Raw genomic sequence first — 24302 nt, forward strand, 5'->3', positions numbered from 1 at the left:
CTCAATCTTCTAAACTCCAGAGCAAATAAACTGAATTTGTTCAGCCTCATCATAGGAGAACCCTCCAATCCCAGGGACCAATCTAGTGAACCTTTGCTGTACTGCCTCCAATGCAAATATAACCTTCCTTAAACATAGAGACCAAAAATGCACACAGTATTCCCATTGTGTTTTCATCAAAGCCCCATACAATTATAACATGGAGAATGACTACCCTGTACTCCAATCTCCTTGCAACAAAGGCCAACAGGCCATTTGCTTTTCTAATTGCTTGCTGTACCTCCGTGTTAACTTTCTGTGTTCTTCTGAACACCAACATTTACAAGTTTCATGCATTTTAAAAAAAATCCTGCTTTTCCATTCTTATGACCCAAATGAATAACGTTACACTTCCCCACATTATATTCTATCTGCCACATTGCTGCATACTCACTTAACCTGTCTATATGCCTTTGTAGCCTCTTTGTGTCTGCCTCACAGCTTACATGTCCACCTAGCTTTGTGTCGTGTGCAAATTTAGATCCATTACTCTCTGTCTCTTCATCTAAGCTATCAATATAGATGGTAAATAGCTAAGGTCCCAGCACTGATCCCAGCTCTAATCCCCTAACGGCATTCCACTAGTCACAACCTGCCAACTTGAGAATGTCCAATTTATTCCTACTCTCTGCTTCCTGTCTGTTAACCAGTCCTCTATTCTTGCGAGATATCATCCCCAAATGCATGAGCCTTTATTTTGCATATTAACCTTTTGTGTGGCACCTTATTGAATGCTTTTTTGAAAATCCAAGTGTATCATATCTACTGGTTCCCCTTCATCTAACCTACTAGTTACATCCTCAAGAAAAACTCTAAAAATTTCTCAAACACCATTTCCCTTTTGTAAAACTGTGTTGACTTTGTCTCATTATATTATAGTTTTCTAAGTGCATTGTTAAGACTTCCTTAATGATAGATTTCAGCACTTTCTCACTGGCTGATGTCAGGTTAACTGGCCTGTAGTTCCCTGTTTTATCTCCCTCCTTTCTTGAATGGCGGTGTTACATTTGCTAACTTCCAATCTGCTGGGACTGTTCCAGAATCTGGGTAAAATCGTAGCTGCTTAGATAGTGGATGTGTTGGCTACTGCTTTTACAACCCTAGTTTGTAGGCCTTTAAGTCCAGGGAATCTGTCAGATTTTATTCCCTTAAGTTTTCCAATACTTTTTTCTACAGATATTAATTATCTTAATTCCCTTACATTTTAGCCCCTAGGTTACCATCTATTTCTGGTGTGAAACTTGTGTCTTCCACTGTGAAGACAGACACTGAATATTTGTTCAATGTCTCTGTTATTTGCTCATTCCCCATCATCATTTGTCCTGTCTCTGCTTCCAGTCAACCAACATTTACTTTAGATACTTTCTTCCTTTTTATACACTTGTAAAGCTCTTACAATCTGTTCTTATATTCCTGGCTAGTTCATTCTTGAATTCCATTTTTTCCCCTTTTATCTTTTTGGTGGCCTTTTCTAAAATATTCCCAGACTTGCTACATTTCTTTATAACATTATAAGCCTCTTATTTTATTCTAATACTATCCTTAACTTCCTGAGTAAGCCAGGGGTGGATCTTTCTTGCTGAGTTTTTGTTTTTTAATGGAATGTATTTTTGTTGAATATTTTGAATTGTTTCTTTAAATGTTTCACACTGTTCATTCACCTCCATACCTTTCAGTCTATTTACCCAATTTACCTTAGCCAGTTCTCACCCCCATACCTATGTAAATAACATGTTTAAATTTGAGGTTCTTGTTTGTGATTGGAATACATCACTTTCAAACTTAACATGGAATTTAATTGTAGATCCCAGTGGCTCCTTTGTAATAACATTACTAGTTAACCCTACCTCATTACTCAAAACTAAACTATCTATCCCTAATTGTTTCCACAACATATTGCCCCAGGAAATTGTCACAAAAACATGCTACAACCTCATCTACCATATCACCATTCACAATTTGATTGACCCAGTCTATATGAAGATTAAAGTTCCTCACAATCGTTATGTTGCCTTTGTTATTCACTCCAATAATTTCTTGTTTAATGCTCTTACAACAGTATAACTACTATTAGGACGTGTATAAACTATTACCATCAGTGTTTTATGACTCTTGCTATTCCTAATCTCCACCTATTCAGATTCTTCTAAGCCAAGATCTTTTCTCACTGATGTCCCTGGGATATTTATTTTGCCAACCTTGGTTGCATTATATCCATGTTTCTGTTACGGCAATTGGATCTAAACCAGTGAAAGGTTAGGATCTCGAATACATGGCCTGAGAGTGTGGTGGAGGCAGATTCAATGACGACTTTCAAAATGGAATTGGATAATTATCTAAAGAGGGAAAATTTGGGGGGCTACAGGGAAAGGGTGGGATAGTGGGACTAGCTGAGTAGCTTGTACAAAAATCTGGAATGGCCTCCTTCTATGCTGCAACCATATGGGTGAAATGAGCCCATAAAACTGTGTGACAGAAATAAAATAAGGTGAAATGCTAACCCAGGTCTGTGGTGGGAGAATAAGACATATCTGGAAGGTGTGGATCAGCAGGAACCTGAATAACAAGGTTGGAGTTAATGGAGAATGGGATCGGCTACTTGCCAGAAATGATATCATAGCAGCAGATACTGATTGGAGAAACAAACACAACAAGAAATAGTTTCCTGGAAGAACAATATCAAAGAATAAAAGTAGTCAATTGAGGTACATCGGTAATAAGATTAGACTGGGGTTGGGATACAGTGGAGATAATGGCAGTCAACAGTAAAATCTAAATTGTCCCTGGGGAAGGGCTCAGGACAGTAACCATACAGTTCAGCATTATGGGAACAGAAATCAAATAGACAGGCAGGCTGGTACTGTATCCAAGCTGAAGAATCTGCCCCTTACCAAGGTTCAATGCACAAACTGCTACAGATGGATGAAGGATTACCACTCATTCCTATTGTCAAATAAATGCTGAGACAGGGAGTTGAGCCTGTTTATCAGTGCGAGTGAAGTGGCTCACATACATTTGTGATTTGTCACAAAAGCAGTTTCACAGAATTTACCTGCAGCTGATACAAAAAGTGTCCACATTTCCGGCAGAGTTTTGCACCCCTGTGATCGTCTAATCATTGCTGGAATGTAATAGGGTGTGACCTCCAGTTTCCAACCCCAGGAATGCTGATTTCCAGTCACGGAACACACGTATCACTGGGAACCTGGACCTCTGTGCCCCTTCCATCCTCTCCCCCTTTCACGTCCTTGCTCTCTTTTTCTGTCCCTCTTGTTAAACAGACAATATTAAAATATTCACTACAAGCTGGGACATTGCAGCCTGGGGAATATTTAAAATAATTTTCTCACTTTGTATACAGGAACAATGGAGGAAATTCCTTCTGAACTGCAAGTGCCTCACTGTTTGGCAACTGCAAGTATCATAAGTACTCAAGTAATAGTCCAGCTTTTGTGAAAGCTGAAGCTAAACCCAGCTTTTGGTCAAAACATTCTTAATTCTTCATATACATTGTGTAAAAATCAAGCCCCGACTTTCCAGGTACACTCCACTCTGACTCAGCTCACTGTCCCACTCTGTGTTCACAGTAACGCAGCAGAGATCAGTATTGGAAGCAGGAGTTTTCTGATCTTTTTGCATGGTGCTAGATCACAGAGTGCAATTTGTGCAGTGAGATATCGGGGAACTTCAGTAAAAGTTTCATTTCTCATTGAAATGACAGAGGTAAGATTGGAACAAACTGCAGGGTCACTGTACACCAAAACAAGAGGTATCTGTGTGGAGTAACCAGCTGGCTGTGTGAGCCACAACCATCTGTAGTTGAAAGTAAGTCCCTCGTAAACATTACCCGTGTAAAGTTGCCTCAACTTTTTGCCTTAAAAAATGGGTCTCAAAAATTCAACTTTTACATGAGTATGTACAGTAGTCAGTTCAAAGTGATTGAGTAATAAAAAGCACATGTATGTAAACTCTGACTCTTTCTAGCTTGTTACTAACCAAAAACAGAGAGGCTGGAGCTCAGGACCAGCAGGAATTTATTTGTTCCTTAATGCGACCTTTTGCCTCCCCTGAAAATCTGAAAGGAGTTATATTGACTCCTATTCAACCACTGGAGTGGGGGATAGGAAATGAGTTCAAACACGAAGAATAAAAGAATTGCTGAATATTGACCTACCTCGATTATAGCAACTCCAATACACACACCGAGGATAATACCAATGTTCTGATAAAGCCAGTTTTCAACATTAGGCATGCAGCCCTTCAGTAAAGAGAAGCAAGTATTAGCTCCTTGAGAAAATAAGATCTCACCCTTTTACTAGCACATCACTAAGGAGATTTTGGCCAACTTGACTTCCTCAAAGACCACAAATTTTCAACAAAATTATGACAAGTAATCAGACTAAAGATTCAGGCACAAGTTTTCCCAGTGACACACAAAACAACCTCCCTAAAAACACACTGCTCACAAGCAGCTAAGGGCTAAATTTAAAAACAGAACCACAAAAGCAATCATTTCTTGGTTACTACCTGGGTCACAAGCAAAATGGCACAGGATCAATGAGAACAGGGAGTTCAATGTGTGGCTCAAAGATTGGTGTGGGGGAAATGGGGTTCAATTCATGGGACACTGGGACCATTACTGGGGAAAGTGGGAGCTGTACCATTGGGATGGTCTTCGCCTGAAATGTGCAGGGACCAGTGCCCTGGCAAATTGTATAAGTAGGGCTGTAGTGAGTGCTTTAAACTAAATAATGGAGGGAAAGGTTCACATGAAGGGAAATTTGGAAAATTAAAGAGGAAGGCCAAGGCATTAATGCAGGTTTGCGATATGGGTAATGGTAACCGGAGTGTGACAGGAAGGGACAAAATTTACAAACCTGAGTTCTCCAGCAAATATAGTCAGACTAGGGGAAAAATGGCTTTAAACAAACAGACGGAGAGGAGGGTTAGTGTTTAGAAATCTAAAGCTAAAAGTTGTGGCGATAGAAATGTATATCAATGTGGGTAAAAACAAGCTGAGTGTAATAGGAAGGGGCAGAGAGTTTATTGATAATAATGGATCAGAGAGCAAGGAATAGTAGTCAAACAAATAAGTAATTTGAACGTGCAGAGCATTAGCAATAAGATAGATGAACAAGTGGCACAAATAGAGATAAATGATTTAGATCTAATCGCCATTACAGGGATATAGTTAAATGGTGACCAGGTTACACAACATCACAAAATGTAAAAGGAGGAGGGGTAGCCCTAATAGTAAAGAATGACATAATGAAATTCATGAGAAAGGATCTTGGCTCAGAAAATCAATAAGTAGAATCAGTATGGGTGGAGATTGTGAATACCATAGTAGTTTATAGGCCCCCCTAACAGTAGCAATAGGACATAGCATTAAACAATTAATTGTCAGATTTTGTAAAAACGGCAATGTAATAGCTATGGGGGACTTTAATCTTCATATAAGGCTAGACCAATCAAATTGGCAATGGTGGTCTGATAGATGAGTTTGTAGCACAACAGTTTCATGACAGTTTCCTGGGACAATATTTTGTGGAACCAACCAGGGATAAAGCTACTTTAGGTCTTAATGTTATGCAATGAGGCAGGATTAATTAACAATTTCATAGTAGAAGATCCATGGGAAATAGTGATCATAATACAACTGAATTCCACATCAAGTTTGACAATGATACACTTCAATCACAAACAGTTAGGCATATTTAAAGAAACAGATCAAAATGTTCAATAAAAAATGCATTCCACTGAAAAACAAAAACTCAGCAAGAAAGATCCATCTGTGGCTTACTAAGGAGTTAAGAACAGTATGAAATTAAGAGGTTATAATGTTGTGAAGAGTAATAGTAAGTCTGAAGATTAGCAGTGTTTTAGAAATCAACAAAGAGCCACCGAAAAGTTGATAAAAAGAGATAGAATAGAATATGAGAGTAAACTAGCCAGGAATATAACACAGATTGTAAGAGCTTTTGCAAGTATATAAAGAGGAAGCAGAAGCTATAAAGTAATTGTTGGTCCCTTAGAAGCAAAGACTAGAGAAGTTATGGGGAATGAAGAAATGGCAGAAAAGGAAATCCTGTTTAACAAATTTATTAGAGTTTTTTTGAAACTGTAACTGGTAGGATAGATAAAGGGGGATCAGTAAATGTAGTATACTTAGAGTTACAATCTTGGTAAAGACCAGTAACTACTTTTTAACATAGACAAAAATTGAAATCCCACTTATTTATCAAAAGAATGAAGCCATGGGATTCCACTGTTTAAAACAGAAGAAAAAAATTTCTATACAAGAGTCTGCAAAGCAAACACTAAATACTAACTATCCTATATTCTGACATCTCGAATTAACGTTAAATATGAATTAATAGGCAAATTATTGTTGAAAATAAACTATGAATTATAAATTACACAGCAGATACAACTAAGACAGATCCTACAAATTGGCCCAACAGTCCACTCAGATTTTAGTGATCACACTCAGTCACAAAGTCCTTCAAACTCTGTTTTCCTCATGAAGAATTTCAGCTCCTTCCTTTCTAGGAGCTAGTTTGATCCCCAGCCCACAGCAGTGCACAACCAACCCGAGTTCCATGGGCACAGTCTTCACCACAAGTGACACACGTCTTCTGAAGGGACTTAACTCAGTCTAGATGATGTAGGTCCATCATTGTTATCTCTAAGTAACAGAAACAGCTGCAGAAACTTATTCTCTTTGCTTATTCTCAGATTCTGGATTGAGCCACTTCTTCTGAGTCTTCATCTTGCCTTTTCTACACCAATGGACTTATCAACTGCTACTGCCCAGCTTGGACTGATCTGTGTCCTTTTAAATCTTTCACCAAGGTTTAGTTTCAATTTCCCAACCTCAAGTTGCTCCTGATTTACTTAAGAGATTAGGAAGTCCTGTTTTATTTCTATGTTTAGCTTCTCTGCTTACCTTTCAGTTTTTATTTTCAGTTCTGTTTCTATTTTAGGTAGGATCTGCCTCAAAAATGTAGAAATGTTAAAACCAGATACCCATCCAAAAGGCATTCAGTAAGATACCACACAAAAGGTTAATAGACAACCTGAGGAATCATGGAGTTGGGAGTGATATATTAGATTGGATGGAGGATTGGTTAATAGACAGAAAGAAGAGAGTAGGCATAAATGGGGCATTTACAAGTTGGCAGTCTGTGACCAATGAAGTGCCATCAGAATCAGTGCTGGGGCTTCAGCTATTTACATTCGATATTGATGGCTAAGTTTGCTGATGAGACAAAGCTAGGTGGGAATGGAAGCTGTGTGGAGGGCACAAAGAAGCTGCAGACAGGTTAGAGTGACTGGGAAACAAGGTGGTAAATGGAGTATAAAGTAGGGAAATGTGAGGTTATTCACTTTACTTGCAAGAACACAAAAGCAGAAAACTTTTTTAAGGATGTGATACTCGCAGATGTTGATATTGATATGAGTATAAGGAACACAGAAATTTGACAGACAGGTACAGCAAGCAGTTAGGAGGGCAAATGGCACATTAGTCTTTATTGCAAGGGGATTGAAGTACAAGAATAAAGAAGTCTTGCTACAATTGTCGAGGGTTTTGGTGAGACCACATCTGGAAAACTGTGTGCAGTTTTGGTCTCCATATTTAACCAATGATATATTTGCATTGGAGGCAGTACTGCGAAGATTCACTAGATGGATCCCTGGAGTTTTCAGGAATGAGAGGTGATCTCATTGAAACATACAAGATTCTGAAGGGGCTTGACAGGGTGGACGCTGAGAGTTGTTTCCCCTGGCTGGGAAATGTAGAACACAGGGCACAGTCTCAGGATAAGGGGTTATCATTTAGGACTGAGATGAGGAAAAAATTCTTCACTCAAAGGGTTGTGAATCTTTGGAATTCTCTACCCTAGGGAGCTGTGGATGCTCCATTGTGGAATACATTTGTGGTTGGGATAGACAGATTTTGGTCTCTCGTGGAATTTAAGAACATGGAGGGTGGGCGGGAAAGTGGAGTTGAAGCCCAAGGTGGTATTGAATGGCGGAGCAACCTTGATGGGCTGCAGAGTCTACACCTGCTCCTATATCATATGTTCTTAAATAACACACACACACACCCAATCACATGCACAAATACACACCCAAATCACTCACACACACCCAATCACATACACCAACACGCACCCAAATCTCACACACAAAGCCAATCACACGCGCGCACATACACACACACACACACCCAATTTAATGCACACACAATCACATGCAAATACACTCTCACATACGCCAATCTCACACACACACTCACCCACCCCCAACCACATGCACACACACCCACAATCATACGCACACACAATCTCATGCATACAATCACACGCACACCCAATCTCTCACACACCCTAATCTTACGTGCTCACACACCCAATCACATGCACATACATGCACACACATACACCCCCAATCTCACACACACCCAATCTCACACATAAACACACCCAATCTCACATGCACACACACACCCCAATCTCACACACAAACACACCCAATCACACATGCACACACCCCAATCACACACGTGCACACACACCCCTAATCACACGCACACACCCCCCCAATCACATGCATACATACCCCCCAATCTCATGCACACAAACACGCACCCTATCACATGCACACCCCCAATCTCACCCACAAACACACACCCAATCTCACACACAACCACGCCCCCAATCACATGCGCACATACACACAACCAATCACACGCACAAACACACACAGATCCCTATCTCTCTCTCACACACACCCCAATCTCTCTCTTTCTCTCAGACTCACACACACACACACCCAAACCCCAATCTCTCTCTCTCACACACATGCCCCAATCTCTCTCTGTCACACACACACCCCCCAATCTCTCACTCGCTCTCTCACACAACCCAATCTCTCACTCTCACACACACTCCCCCAATCACACCCCCCCAATCTCTCACACACACATACACCGCCCCCCCGATCTCTCACCCACACACACTCCCCAATCTCTCAATCTCTCTCCTACACATATATAGACCAATCTCTCTCACATGCACACACACCCTCAATGTCTCACACACACACGTGCCCAATCACACACATACACACACACACAGGCCCCAATTACTCACACACACCAATCTCACTCTCACATACCGAAACACACCAATTTCACACCCCAATCACAACACACACACACCCCAAACTCTCTTTCTCATACACACACCTCAATCACCCTTTCTCTCATATACACACACACACCCACCCCAATCTCTTTCACACACACACACACACACCAATCTCACACACACCCAAATCTCACACACACATGCCAATCTCACACACACATACACACCCCAATCACAACACACACATACACACCTGCAGCAATCTCACACACACACCCTAATCTCTCTCTCTCATGCACATACACACCCCAATCTCTCACTCTCACACACACCCCAATGTCACATGCTCACACAGGCACCTCATCACATGCATGCACAAACACACACCACCTCCCCCCATCTCACATGCACACACACACCCTACCACACACCCTCCCCAGTCTCACACATAAACACACCCAATCACACACATGCATACACCCCAATCACACACGTGTACACATGCATACACCCCTAATCACATGCACACACACACACACACACACACACACACACGCACCCAATCAGATGTACGCATACACCCTAATCTCATGCACACAAACACACATCCTATCACATGCACCCACCCCCATCTCACCCACACACACACCCCATCTCACCTAGACACACACCCCCCAATCTCTCACACACACACCCAATCTCACACACAAGAACGCCCAATCACACACATGCACACACCCCCAATCACATGCACACACACACATGCGCACAACCAATCACACACACACACACATACACACACACACACACACACACACATACCAATCTCTCTCTGTCTCACACACACCCAAACCCCAATCCCTCACACACACACACTAATTTCACTTACTCATACCTAAACACACACCAATCTCACTCACACACACATAAATATACACATCCCAATCACAACACACACACCCGCCCTCTCTCTCTCATACACACACTCCAACCCCCTCTCTCTCATACACACACAACCCCCAATCTCTCTCACAAACACACACATGCCCACACCAATCTCACACACACACCCCCAAATCTCACACACACATGCCAATCTCACACACACACCCAAACATTCACACCCCAATCACAACACACACACCTCAATCTGTCTCACACACACACACAACCCAATCTCTCACACACACACACCTCAATTTCTCACACCTAAATCTCACACACACAAACACACACATCCCCTATCTCAGACACAGACAGCCTAGTCTCTCACACACACACCCCAATCACAACACATATACACACACACACCCACCCCAAGCACAACACACACACCCAATCACATGCACGCACACACCCCAATCTGACACACACACACACCAATCTCACCCAATCACATTCACACACACACCTAATCACACACATACACACCAAATCTCTCTCTTTTATACACAAGCCCAATCTCTTTCACACACACAAACGCACACCCACACCAATCTCACTCACGGACATCCAAACATTCACACCACAATCAGAACACACACACACACCTCAATCTCTCTCACACACACACACAACCCAATCCCTCACACACACACCCCCCAATTTCTCACACCTAAATCTCACACACACACGCCAATCTCACAAACAAACACACACACATCCCCCTATCTCAGACACAGACAGCTCAGTCTCACACACACACACCCCAATTTCACGCACACATCCACACACCCACCAATCTCACACACATACCCACCAATCACACACACAGAGATACACTCACCAATCATACATACACACAGACGCAAACACCAATCACACACACAGACACACTCACCAATCATACATACATACACACATCCACCAATCTCACACACACACACACCCAATCTTACACACACACCCACACTCCAATCGCACACCCACACACCCCAATCTCACACCCACACACCCCAATCTCACACCCACACACCCCAATCTCAAACCCACGCACCCCAATTTCACACACACCCCAATCTCACACACATGCACAGCCCAATCTTGCACACCCCAAACTCGCACACTTGCACACCCCAATCTCGCACACACGCGCACCCCAATCTCGCACACAAGCACACCCCAATCTCGCACACACGCACACTCAATCTCACACACGCACCCCAATCTCATGCATGCATACACACACACCCCCGCCCAATCACAACACACAGCCAAGTCTCACACACCCCAATCTCTCTCTCACACACAGGCACACATCCCAATCTCTCTCACACACACACCCCAAGCTCTCACACACACCCCAAGCTCTCACACACACACATACATACACACCCCAATCTCTCTCACACACACACGCACACACCCCAATCTCTCTCACACACACGCACACACTCTAGTCTCTCTCTCTCTCACATACACACATCCCAATCTTTCTCTCACACACACACACACTCCAATCTCTCACACATATGCACCCCAATCTCTCTCTCTCTCACACACACACACACACACACCTCCCCCCGTCATCTCGCTTTCTCCATTACCATTGACCAACAATTAAACCGGACTAACCATATAAATACTATGGCCACAAGAGCAGGTCAGAGGCTAGGAATCCTGCGACAAGTAACTCACCTCCTGACTCCCCAAAGCCTGTCTGCAATCTACAAGGCACAAGTCAGAAGTGTGATGGAATACTCCCCACTTGCTTGGATGAGTGCAGCTCCAACAACACTCAAGATGCTTGGCACCATCCAGGACAAAGCAGCCAATTGATTGGCACCATATCCACAAATATTTACTCCCTCCACCACTGACGAACAGTAACAGCAGTGAGTACCATCTACAAGATGCACAGCAGGAATTCACGAAGGCTCCTTAGATAGCACCTTCCAAACCCTTGACCACTACCATCTAGAAGGACAAGGGCAGCAGAAACATGGGAACATCACCACCTGGAAGTTCCCCTCCAAGTCACTCACCATCCTGACTTGGAAATATGTCACTGTTCCATCACTGTCGCTGGGTCAAAATCCTGGAACCCCCTTCCTAACAGCACTGTGGGTGTGTCTACACCACATGGACTGCAGTGGTTCAAGAAGGTAGCTTCTTGAGGGCAACTAGGCATGCGCAATAAATGCTGGCCCAGCCAGCAATGCCCACATCCCATGGAAGAATTAAAAAAAAATCTCTCACACACACACCGCTCAGACATTCCCTTTGAGTTTTGTGCCAGGAAATGTTCTTAATGCGAGAGAGAGATGTTGGCAATAAGTTCTTGAGTCTTGCATTGCTTTTCTGTGAGTAAAGGAACATTACAAGAGAATGGGGGCCCTGGATTAACTCTGCTAATTGCTGGATACAGGAGGTGATGTTCAATACAGTGAGTACTGCCTATTTGGAACTGAAATTGATGTTTATAGTAGGAGTCCTGGTTCCCAGATTCCTGGTTCCCAGATTCCTGGAAGATGGTGTGGAAAAGTGGGATTAATCCATTCCTGCAATTTGCAAGGAATTTCTCACAGCCTTTCATATCCAACTGGAGATTGAAAGTATGGGAATTCGCTGAGGGAACAAGGATAGCATTCTCTGTAGGAGAGGAGCATGAAACTGCTTTGTTAAGGTTCATCCTGAAGCTTTCATCTTCAGTTTAGGAATGGTGTCACCTGCAAGTGTAAGCACCAGGTTGCAATGAGAGTAATCTCTGGTTTTCAGAGCTGCAGTTGAGATCATCCCCGAAACTCAATCACTCAGGGGTTACTTACCGGGAGTAGCAGATTAAGAAGTAGAGTAAGTATGTTAACAGTACTAAAGAAAAAGGGAATGTGCTGGATCATTTTGATGGGTCTCCTTGTTTAATTTAAAGTTCACATCTGCTTTCAATGTTGAAGAGTTGGAATCGCAGCAAAGAAAATACATCTTTCCCTTTGATGAAGGAGCTTGGCTGAGGTTTTAGAAGGTGCAGGATCTGATGAGGTGGAGAGAGGTTCTGAGCTCCTTATTTCTGCACTGACTACAGTTTTCATATTCTACATCCTGTCTTTGAAATCCTGTACCGTTCACTCAGGAAGGATAGCGTTCATCTCCCAGGATCCTGTCAGTGGAACAGCAGATTAGCTTCTTGTGAGAGCTAGTTCATCACAGGGGAACCAATAGGCACCTGTGAACTGAAAGGCGGGAGTAAAGTCCTCCCTTCTTCACAGAGGTAGCTAAAAAGGTGGAGCAGTTTAAAGATGGAAGATGTTCCAGTTGAAGGGAGGTCCTGATGCAGGAGGTTCAAAGCCAGAGTAGTTTAAGGGTGATTGATAGGTTCAGTTCGGCCGAAGGCCACGTTCGACAGAGTGCCATGCTCGACTGAGGACCGCATTTGGCCGAGGGTTGTGTTTGGTGAAGGATTGTGTTTGACAGAGGAAGCGTTTGGTGGAAGGTTAAAGGTAGTTATTACATTTGCAGCTACTGTTTGTGTATGGGGAAGTGGATCAGATAATTTGGTAATGAAAACTGGAGGATGAGTGAGCCAATCACAACTCCAGGTTTACAATTGGATGTTAAGTTGAAAATGGACTCCATGAGGTAGTATCCTCATCGAAAAGAGCAACCTCCATCCTGGGAGTGTACTTCTTGTAAGGAAGGTTCAACATCTATTGTCAGCCTTCTGAGTTCCAAATTATCACAATGTGTGGAATGTGCCTGAAGATTGTGAAATTCATCTACTGTACTGTCCAGAAAAAAGGACAATTTTAGGTGACAGATTGGATCGAAACATTAAGGATGTAGGAATACTCACATTGACAGGCTTGCTCATATCACCCGTACAGAATCCTGTAGTCAGGATTGTGGCATTCTCTTGGAAGCAGGAACAGGGAAACTGTTTCTGTGTGCTGTTCTGGATGATCAAATTTGCAGTCCAGTTTGAGGAACCAGTCCAGCCACAACACTTTAGCTAAAAAATAAAAAAAGAAAGCTGTTGAAGGAAAATGAGAAAACTCCTCCAAAGAAACAAATATAAAGACAAAAACATTTCAAATATCACAAGACAGGTGAGCGGTAATAGTAACAGCTCAAGTGCAGGGGAGGAGTTAGAGAGAGAACCCGGGGAGATGTTAGAGTGACAACCCGGGGAGAGGTTAGAGTGACAACATGGGGAGAGCTTAGAGTGACAACACGGGAAGCAGTTCGAGTGACAACACGGGGAGGAGTTGAGTGACAACACAGGGAGGAGTTAGAGTGACAACATGGGAGAGGTTAGAGTGACAACACGGGGAGGAGTTGGAGTGACAACATGGGGAGGGGTTAGAGTGACAACATGGGGAGGAGTTAGAATCACAACACGGGAAAGGGTTAGAGTGAGGACATGGGGAGGAGTTAGAGTGACAACACGGGAAGGAGTTAGAGTGACAACATGGGGAGGATTTAGAGTGACAACACGGGGAGAAGTTAGAGTGACAACCTGCGGAGGAGTTAAAGTGACAACACGGGAGAGGTTAGAGTGATAACACGGAGAGGAGATAGAGTGACAACACGGGGATGAGATAGAGTGAGAACATGGGGAGGAGTTAGAGTAACAACAGGGGGAGGAGTTAGAGTGACAACATGGGAGAGGTTAGAGTGACAACACGGGGAGGAGGTGGAGTGACAACATGGGAGAGGTTAGAGTGACAACACAGGGAGGAGTTGGAGTGACAACATGGGGAGGGGTTAGAGTGACAACATGGGGAGGAGTTAGAATCACAACACGGGAAAGGGTTAGAGTGACGACACGGGGAGGAGTTAGAGTGACAACACGGGAAGGAGTTAGAGTGACAACATGGGAGGAGTTAGAGTGACAACAAGGGAAAGGGTTAGAGTGACAACAAGGGGAGGAGTTAGAGTGACAACACGGGGAGAGTTAGAGTGACAACCGGCGGAGGAGTTAAAGTGACAAAACGGGAGAGGTTAGAGTGATAACACGGGGATGAGATAGAGTGAGAACACGTGGAGGAGTTAGAGTGACAACATGGGAGAGGTTAGTGTGACAACACGGGGAGGAGTTGGAGTGACAACATGGGAGAGGTTAGAGTGACAACACGGGGAAGAGTTGGAGTGACAACATGGGGAGGGGTTAGAGTGACAACATGGGGAGGAGTTAGAATCACAACACGGGAAAGGGTTAGAGTGACGACACGGGGAGGAGTTAGAGTGACAACACGGGGAGAAGTTAGAGTGACAACCTGCAGAGGAGTTAAAGTGATAAAACGGGAGAGGTTAGAGTGATAACACGGAGAGGAGATAGAGTGACAACACAGGGATGAGATAGAGTGAGAACATGGGGAGGAGTTAGAGAAACAACACGGGGAGGAGTTAGAGTGACAACACGGGGAAGAGTTAGAGTGAGAACATGGGGAGAGGTTTGAGTGACAGCACGGGGAGGAGTTAGAGAGACGACACGGGGAGGAGTTAGAGTAAAAACACAGGGAGGAGTTAGAGTAACAACACGGGGAAGAGTTAGAGTGACAACACGGGGGGAGTAAGAGTGACAACACGGGGAGAAGTTAGAGTGACAACACGGGGAGAAGTTAGAGTAACAACACGAGGAAGAGTTAGAGTGACAACACGGGGGGAGTAAGAGTGACAACACGGGGAGGAGTTAGAGTGACAACACGGGGAGGAGTTAGAGGGACAACACGGGGAGAGGTTAGAGTGACAAAACAGGGAGGAGTTAGAGTGACGACACAGGGAGGAGTTAGAGTAAAAACACAGGGAGGAGTTAGAGTAACAACACGGGGAAGAGTTAGAGTGACAACACGGGGGGAGTAAGAGTGACAACACGGGGAGGAGTTAGAGTGACAACACGGGGAGAAGTTAGAGTAACAACACGAGGAAGAGTTAGAGTGACAACACGGGGGGAGTAAGAGTGACAACACGGGGAGGAGTTAGAGTGACAACACGGGGAGGAGTTAGAGGGACAACACGGGGAGAGGTTAGAGTGACAAAACAGGGAGGAGTTAGAGTGACGACACAGGGAGGAGTTAGAGTAAAAACACAGGGAGGAGTTAGAGTGACAACACGGGGATAAATTAGAGTGATAACACAGGGAAGAGATAGATTGACAACACGGGGAGGAGTTAGAGTGACAACATGGGGAGGAGATAGTGTGAAAACACGGGGAGGAGATAGAGTAACAACATGGGGAGGAGTTAGAGTGGCAACATGGGGAGCAGTAAGAGTGACAACACGGAGAGGAGATAGAATGACAACATGGGGAGAGGTTAGAGTGACAACACGGGGAGAAGTTAGAGTGACAACATGGGAGGAGTTAGAGTGACAACAAGGGAAAGGGTTAGAGTGACAACACGGGGAGGAGGTGGAGTGACAACATGGGAGAGGTTAGAGTGACAACACGGGGAGGAGTTGGAGTGACAACATGGGGAGGGGTTAGAGTGACAACATGGGGAGGAGTTAGAATCACAACACGGGAAAGGGTTAGAGTGACGACACGGGGAGGAGTTAGAGTGACAACACGGGAAGGAGTTAGAGTGACAACATGGGAGGAGTTAGAGTGACAACAAGGGAAAGGGTTAGAGTGACAACACGGGGAGGAGTTAGAGTGACAACACGGGGAGAGTTAGAGTGAAAACCTGCGGAGGAGTTAAAGTGACAAAACGGGAGAGGTTAGAGTGATAACACGGAGAGGAGATAGAGTGACAACACGGGGATGAGATAGAGTGAGAACACGGGGAGGAGTTAGAGTAACAACACAGGGAGGAGTTAGAGTGATAACACGGGGAGGAGATAGAGTGACAACATGGGGATAAGTTAGAGTGGCAACACAGGGAGGAGATAGAGTGACAACACTCGGAGTGGTTAGAGTGACAACACGGGGAGGAGTTAGTGTGACAACACGGGGAGGAGATTGAGTGACAGCACAGGAAAGGTTAGAGTGACCACACAGGGAGACGTTATAGTGACAACATGGGGAGAAGTTATAGTGACAACATGGGGAGGAGTTAAGAGTGACAACAAGGAGAGAGTTTAGAGTGACAATAGTGGGTGGAGTTAGAGTGACAACACTGGGAGGAGTTAGAGTGACAACACGCGAAGGAGTTAGAGTGACAACACGGGGAGGAGTTAAAGTGACAACACCAGCGAGGTTAGAGTGACAACATGGGGAGAAGTTAGAGTGATAACACGGGGAGGTGTTAGAGTGACAACACGGGGAGGAGTTAGTGTGACAACACGGGGAGGAGATAGAGTGACAACAGAGGGAGAAGTTATAGTGACAACATGGGGAGAAATTATAGTGACAGCATGGGAAGGAATTAGAGTGACAACACGGAGAGGTGTTACAGTTTGAACACGGGAAAGAGTAGAGTGACCACACGGGGAGGAGTTAGAGTGACAGCACAGGAGAGGTTAGAGTGAAAACACGGGGAGAACTTATAGTGACAACATGGGGAGGAGATAGAGAGAGAACACAGGACAGGTTAGAGTGACAACTCAGGGAGAAGTTATAGTAACAACATGGGGAGAAGTTATAGTGACAACATGGGGAGGAGTTAGAGTGACAACACAGAGAGAGTTTAGAGTGACAATACTGGGTGGAGTTAGAATGACAACACTGGGAGGAGTTACAGTGAGAACACGGGAGAGGTTAGAATGACAACATGGGGAGAAAATAGGGTGTCAACACGGGGAGGAGATAGAGTGACAACACGGGGAGGAGTTAGAATGACAACACGGGGAAAGGTTAGAGTGACAACGTGGGGAGGGAGTTAGAATGACAACACGGGGAAAAGGTTAGAGTGACAACACGGGGAGGAGTTATAGTGACGACATGGGGAGGAGAAAGAGTGACAACACGGGGAGGAGTTAGATTGACAACACTGGGAGGAGTTAGAGTGAGAACACGGGGAGGAGTTAGTGACAACACGGGGAGGAATAGAGTGACAACATGGGGAGGAGATAGAGTGACAACGCGGGGAGGAGATAGAGTGACAACATGGGGAGAGTTTAGAGTGACAACATGGGGAGAGGTTAGAGTGACAACACAGGGAGCAGTTAGAGTGACAACACAGGGAGGAGTTAGAGTGACAACACGGTGAGAGGTGAGAGTCAAAACACGGGGAGGAGATAGAGTGACAACACGGGGAGGAGATAGAGTGACAACACTGGGAGGAGTTACAGTGACAACACGGGAGAGGTTAGAATGACAACATAGGGAGGAGTTAGAGTGACAACACGGCGAGGAGTTAGGGTGACAACATGGGGAGAAGTTAGGGTGTCAACACGGGGAGGAGATAGTGTGACAACACGGGGAGGAGATAGAGTGACAACACGGGAGAGGTTATATTGATAACATGGGGAGGAGATAGAGTGACAACACGGGGAGGAGTTGGAGGGACAATACGGGGAGAAGTTAGTGCGACAACACTGTGAGGAGATAGAGTGACAACAAGGGGAGAAGTTAGAGTGACAACACAGGGAAGAGATAGAGTGACAACACGGGGAGGAGTTACAGGGACAACACGGGGAGAGTTTGAGGGACAACAGGGGGAGGAGTTAGCATCACAAAACGGGAAAAGGTTTGAGTGACAACGTGGGGAGGAGTTAGAGTGACAACATGGGAAGGAGGTAGAGTGACAACACGGGGAGGTGTTACAGTTGCAACACGGGAAGGAGTTAGAGTGACAACACGGGGAGGAGTTAGAGTGACAACACGGGAGAGGTTAGAGTGACAACATGGGGAGAAAGTTATAGTGACAACATGGGGAGGAGATAGAGTGACAATACGGGGAGAGGTTAGAGTGACAACACTGGGAGGAGTTACAGTGAAAACACGGGAGAGGTTAGAATGACAACATAGGGAGGAGTTAGAGTGACAACACGGCGAGGAGTTAGAGTGACAACATGGGGAGAAGTTAGGGTGTCAACACGGGGAGGAGATAGTGTGACAACACGGGGAGGAGATAGAGTGACAACACTGGGAGGAGTTACAGTGACAACACGGGAGAGGTTAGAATGACAACATAGGGAGGAGTTAGAGTGACAACACGGCGAGGAGTTAGAGTGACAACATGGGGAGAAGTTAGGGTGTCAACACGGGGAGGAGATAGAGTGAAAACTTGGGGTGAAGTTAGAGTGACAACATGGGGAGGAGTTAGAGTGACAACACATGGAGGAGTTAGAATGACAACACAGGGAGGAGTCAGAGTGACAACACGGGGAGGAATAGAGTGACAATACGGCAAGGAGTTAGGGTGACAACACGGGGAGGATATAGAGTGACAACACGGGGAGAAGTTATAGTGACAACATAGGGAGGCGTTAGAGTGACAACCCGGGAAGGAGATAGAGTGACAACACGGGGAGAATTTAGAGTGACAACATGGGGAGGAGATAGAGTGACAACACGGGGAGAAGTTAGAGTGACAACTTAGGGAGGAGTTAGAGTGACAACACTGGGAGGAGTTAGAGTGACAACACGGGAGAGGTTACAATGACAACATGGGGAGTAGTTAGAGTGAGAACACTGGGAGGAGTTGGAGAGACACCATGGAGAGGAGATAGATTGACAATACTAGGAGGAGTTAGAGTGACAACACGGGGAGGAGATGGAGTGACAACACGGGGAGGAGACAGAGTGACAACCTGTGGAGGAGACAGAGTGAAAACATGGGGAGAGGTTAGAGTGACAATACTGGGTGGAGTTAGAGTGACAACACTGGGAGGAGTTAGAGTGACAACACGGGAAGGAGTTAGTGTGACAACAGGGGGAGATGTTAGAGTGACAACATGGGGAAAAGTTAGAGTGACAACACGGGGAGGAGTTAAAGAGACAACACAAGCGAGGTTAGAGTGACAACACGGCGAGGAGTTAGAGTGACAACATGGGGAGAAGTTAGGATGTCAACACGGGGACGAGATAGTGTGACAACACGGGCAGGAGATAGAGTGAAAACTTGGGGTGATGTTAGAGTGACAACATGGGGAGGAGTTAGAGTGACAACACATGGAGGAATTAGAATGACAACACGGGGAGTGGTTAGACTGACAACGTGGGGAGGGAGTTAGAGATACAACATGGGGGGGCGTTAGAATGACAACACAGGGAAAAGGTTATAGTGACAACATGGGGAGGAGTTATAGTGACAACATGGGGAGGAGGTAGAATGACAACACGGGGAGGAATTAGATTGACAACACTGGGAGGAGTTAGAGTGAGAACACGGGGAGGAGTTAGAGTAACAACACGGGGAGGAGCTAGAGTGACAACACGGGGATAAGTTAGAGTGACAACACAGGGAGGAGTTAGAGTGTCAACACGGGGAGCAGAAAGAGTGACAAATCGGGGAGAAGTTAGAGTGACAACACGGGAAGGAGTTAGAGTGACAACACGGGAAGGAGTTAGAGTGACAACACGGGGAGGAGTTAGAGTGACAACACAGGAGAGGTTAGAGTGACAACACGGGGAGAAGATATAGTGACAACATGGTGAGGAGATAAGAGTGACAAAAGGGGGAGAGGTTAGAGTGACAAAACTGGGAGGAGTTAGAGTGACAACACGGGAGCGGTTAGAATGACAACATGGGGAGGACTTAGAGTGAGAACACTGGGAGGAGTTGGAGTGACAACATGGAGAGGAGTTAGATTGACAATACTAGGAGGAGTTAGAGTGACAACACGGGGAGGAGATGGAGTGACAACACGGGGAGGAGATAGAGTGACAACCTGGGGAGGAGACAGAGTGACAACACGGGGAGAGGTTAGAGTGACAACACTGGGAGGAGATAGAGTGACAACATGGGGAGGAGATAGAGTGAGAACATGGGGGGGAGTTAGAGTGACAACGCGGAGAGAGGTTAGAGTGACAATACTGGGTGGAGTTAGAATGACAACACGGGGAGTGGTTAGAGTGACAACGTGGGGAGGGAGTTAGAGTGACAACATGGGGAGGCATTAGAATGACAACACGGGGTAAAGATTAGAGTGACAACACGGGGAGGAATTATAGTGACAACATGGGGATGAGATAAAGTGACAACACATGGAGGAGTTAGAATGACATCACGGGGAGACGTTAGAGTGACAACGTGGGGAGGGAGTTAGAGAGACAACATGGGGGGCGTTAGAATGACAACACGGGGAAAAGGTTAGCGTGACAACATGGGGAGAAGTTATAGTGACAACATGGTGAGGAGTTGGAGTGACAACATGGAGAGGAGTTAGATTGACAACACTAGGAGGAGTTAGAATGACAACACGGGGAGAAGATGGAGTGACAACTCAGGGAGGAGATAGAGTGACAACCGGGGGAGGAGACAGAGTGACAACACGGGGAGAGGTTAGAGTGGCAACACTGGGAGGAGATAGAGTGACAACACAGGAAGGAGTTAGAGTGACAACAGGGGAGAAGTGAGAGTGACAACATGGGCAGAAGTTAAAGTGACAACACAAGCGAGGTTAGAGTGACAACATCTGGAGAAGTTAGATTGACAACACGGGGAGGCGTTAGAGTGACAACACAGTGAGGAGAAAGAGTGACAACACGGGGAGAAGTTAGAGTGACAACACGCGCAAGAGAAAGAGTGACAATACGGGGAGGAGTTACAGGGACAACACGGGGAGGAGTTAGAGTGACAACACTGGGAGGTGTTACAGTTTGAACACGGGAAGGAGTAGAGTGACCACACGGGGAGGAGTTAGAGTGACAGCACAGGAGAGGTTAGAGTGAAAACACGGGAAGAACTTATAATGACAACATGGGGAGGAGATAGAGAGAGAACACAGGACAGGTTAGAGTGACAACACAGGGAGAAGTTATAGTAACAACATGGGGAGAAGTTATAGTGACAACATGGGGAGGAGTTAGAGTGACAACACAGAGAGAGTTTAGAGTGACAATACTGGGTGGAGTTAGAATGACAACAATGGGAGGAGTTACAGTGAGAACACGGGAGAGGTTAGAATGACAACATGGGGAGAAAATAGGGTGTCAACACGGGGAGGAGATAGAGTGACAACACGGGGAGGAGATAGAGTGACAACACAGGAAGGAGTTAGAGTGACAACAGGGGAGAAGTGAGAGTGACAACATGGGCAGAAGTTAAAGTGACAACACAAGCGAGGTTAGAGTGACAACATCTGGAGAAGTTAGATTGACAACACGGGGAGGCGTTAGAGTGACAACACAGTGAGGAGAAAGAGTGACAACACGGGGAGAAGTTAGAGTGACAACACGCGCAAGAGAAAGAGTGACAATACGGGGAGGAGTTACAGGGACAACACGGGGAGGAGTTAGAGTGACAACACTGGGAGGTGTTACAGTTTGAACACGGGAAGGAGTAGAGTGACCACACGGGGAGGAGTTAGAGTGACAGCACAGGAGAGGTTAGAGTGAAAACACGGGAAGAACTTATAATGACAACATGGGGAGGAGATAGAGAGAGAACACAGGACAGGTTAGAGTGACAACACAGGGAGAAGTTATAGTAACAACATGGGGAGAAGTTATAGTGACAACATGGGGAGGAGTTAGAGTGACAACACAGAGAGAGTTTAGAGTGACAATACTGGGTGGAGTTAGAATGACAACAATGGGAGGAGTTACAGTGAGAACACGGGAGAGGTTAGAATGACAACATGGGGAGAAAATAGGGTGTCAACACGGGGAGGAGATAGAGTGACAACACGGGGAGGAGTTAGAGTGACAACACATGGAGGAGTTAGAATGACAACACGGGGAAAGGTTAGAGCGACAACGTGGGGAGGGAGTTAGAATGACAACACGGGGAAAAGGTTAGAGTGACAACACGGGGAGGAGTTATAGTGACGACATGGGGAGGAGATAGAGTGACAACACGGGGAGGAGTTAGATTGACAACACTGGGAGGAGTTAGAGTGAGAACACGGGGAGGAGTTAGTGACAACACGGGGAGGAATAGAGTGACAATACGGGGAAGAGATAGAGTGACAACACGGGGTGGAGATAGAGTGACAACACGGGGAGGAGATAGAGTGACAACATGGGGAGAGGTTAGAGTGACAACACGGGGAGAAGTTATAGTCACAACATGGGGACGAGATAGAGTGACAACATGGGGAGAGTTTAGAGTGACAACATGGGGAGAGGTTAGAGTGACAACACAGGGAGGAGTTAGACTGACAACACGGAGAAGAGTACAAGTGACAACACGGGGAGCGTTTTGAGTGACAACACAGGGAGGAGTTAGAGTGACAACACGGGGGGAGTAAGAGTGACAACACGGGGATAAGTTAGAGTGACAACACAGGGAGGAGTTAGAGTGACAACACAAGCAAGGTTAGAGTGACAACATCTGGAGAAGTTAGAGTGACAACACGGGGAGGAGTAAAAGTGACAACACGGGAGAGGTTAGATTGATAACACGGGGAGGAGATAGAGTGACAACACGGGGAGGAGTTGGAGGGACAATACGGGGAGAAGTTAGAGTGACAACACAGGGAAGAGATAGAGTGACAACACGGGGAGGAGTTACAGGGACAACACGGGGAGAGTTTGAGGGACAACAGGGGGAGGGGTTAGCATCACAAAACGGGAAAAGGTTTGAGTGACAACGTGGGGAGGAGTTAGAGTGACAACATGGGAAGGAGGTAGAGTGACAACACGGGGAGGTGTTACAGTTGCAACACGGGAAGGAGTTAGAGGGACAACGCGAGGAGGAGTTACAGTGACAACACGGGAGAGGTTAGAATGACAACATAGGGAGGAGTTAGAGTGACAACACGGCGAGGAGTTAGAGTGACAACATGGGGAGAAGTTAGGGTGTCAACACGGGGAGGAGATAGTGTGACAACACGGGGAGGAGATAGAGTGACAACACTGGGAGGAGTTACAGTGACAACACGGGAGAGGTTAGAATGACAACATAGGGAGGGGTTAGAGTGACAACATGGCGAGGAGTTAGAATGAAAACACAGGGAGGAGTCAGAGTGACAACACGGGGAGGAATAGAGTGACAATACGGCAAGGAGTTAGGGTGACAACACGGGGAGGATATAGAGTGACAACACTGGGAGGAGTTACAGTGACAACACGGGAGAGGTTAGAGTGACAACATGGGGAGGAGTTAGAGTGACAACACATGGAGG

General features: G+C 45.5%; 1 protein-coding gene across 2 annotated transcripts in view; it reads right to left on the minus strand.

The window, feature by feature from the left end:
• The window catches only part of cd82b (CD82 molecule b), an 865856-nt gene that overhangs the window by 50154 nt on the left and 791400 nt on the right, over positions 1-24302 (minus strand). For both annotated transcript variants that reach the window (XM_041196576.1, XM_041196577.1), the window contains 2 exons: positions 13984-14139; positions 4214-4297 (listed from right to left, as the gene is read on the minus strand). In XM_041196576.1, coding sequence (XP_041052510.1) covers positions 4214-4297; positions 13984-14139 — 240 coding nt within the window. The remainder of the gene's footprint in view (positions 1-4213; positions 4298-13983; positions 14140-24302) is intronic.

The sequence above is a fragment of the Carcharodon carcharias genome, chromosome 10 (assembly GCF_017639515.1).
Source record: "Carcharodon carcharias isolate sCarCar2 chromosome 10, sCarCar2.pri, whole genome shotgun sequence".
NCBI lineage: Eukaryota > Metazoa > Chordata > Chondrichthyes > Lamniformes > Lamnidae > Carcharodon > Carcharodon carcharias.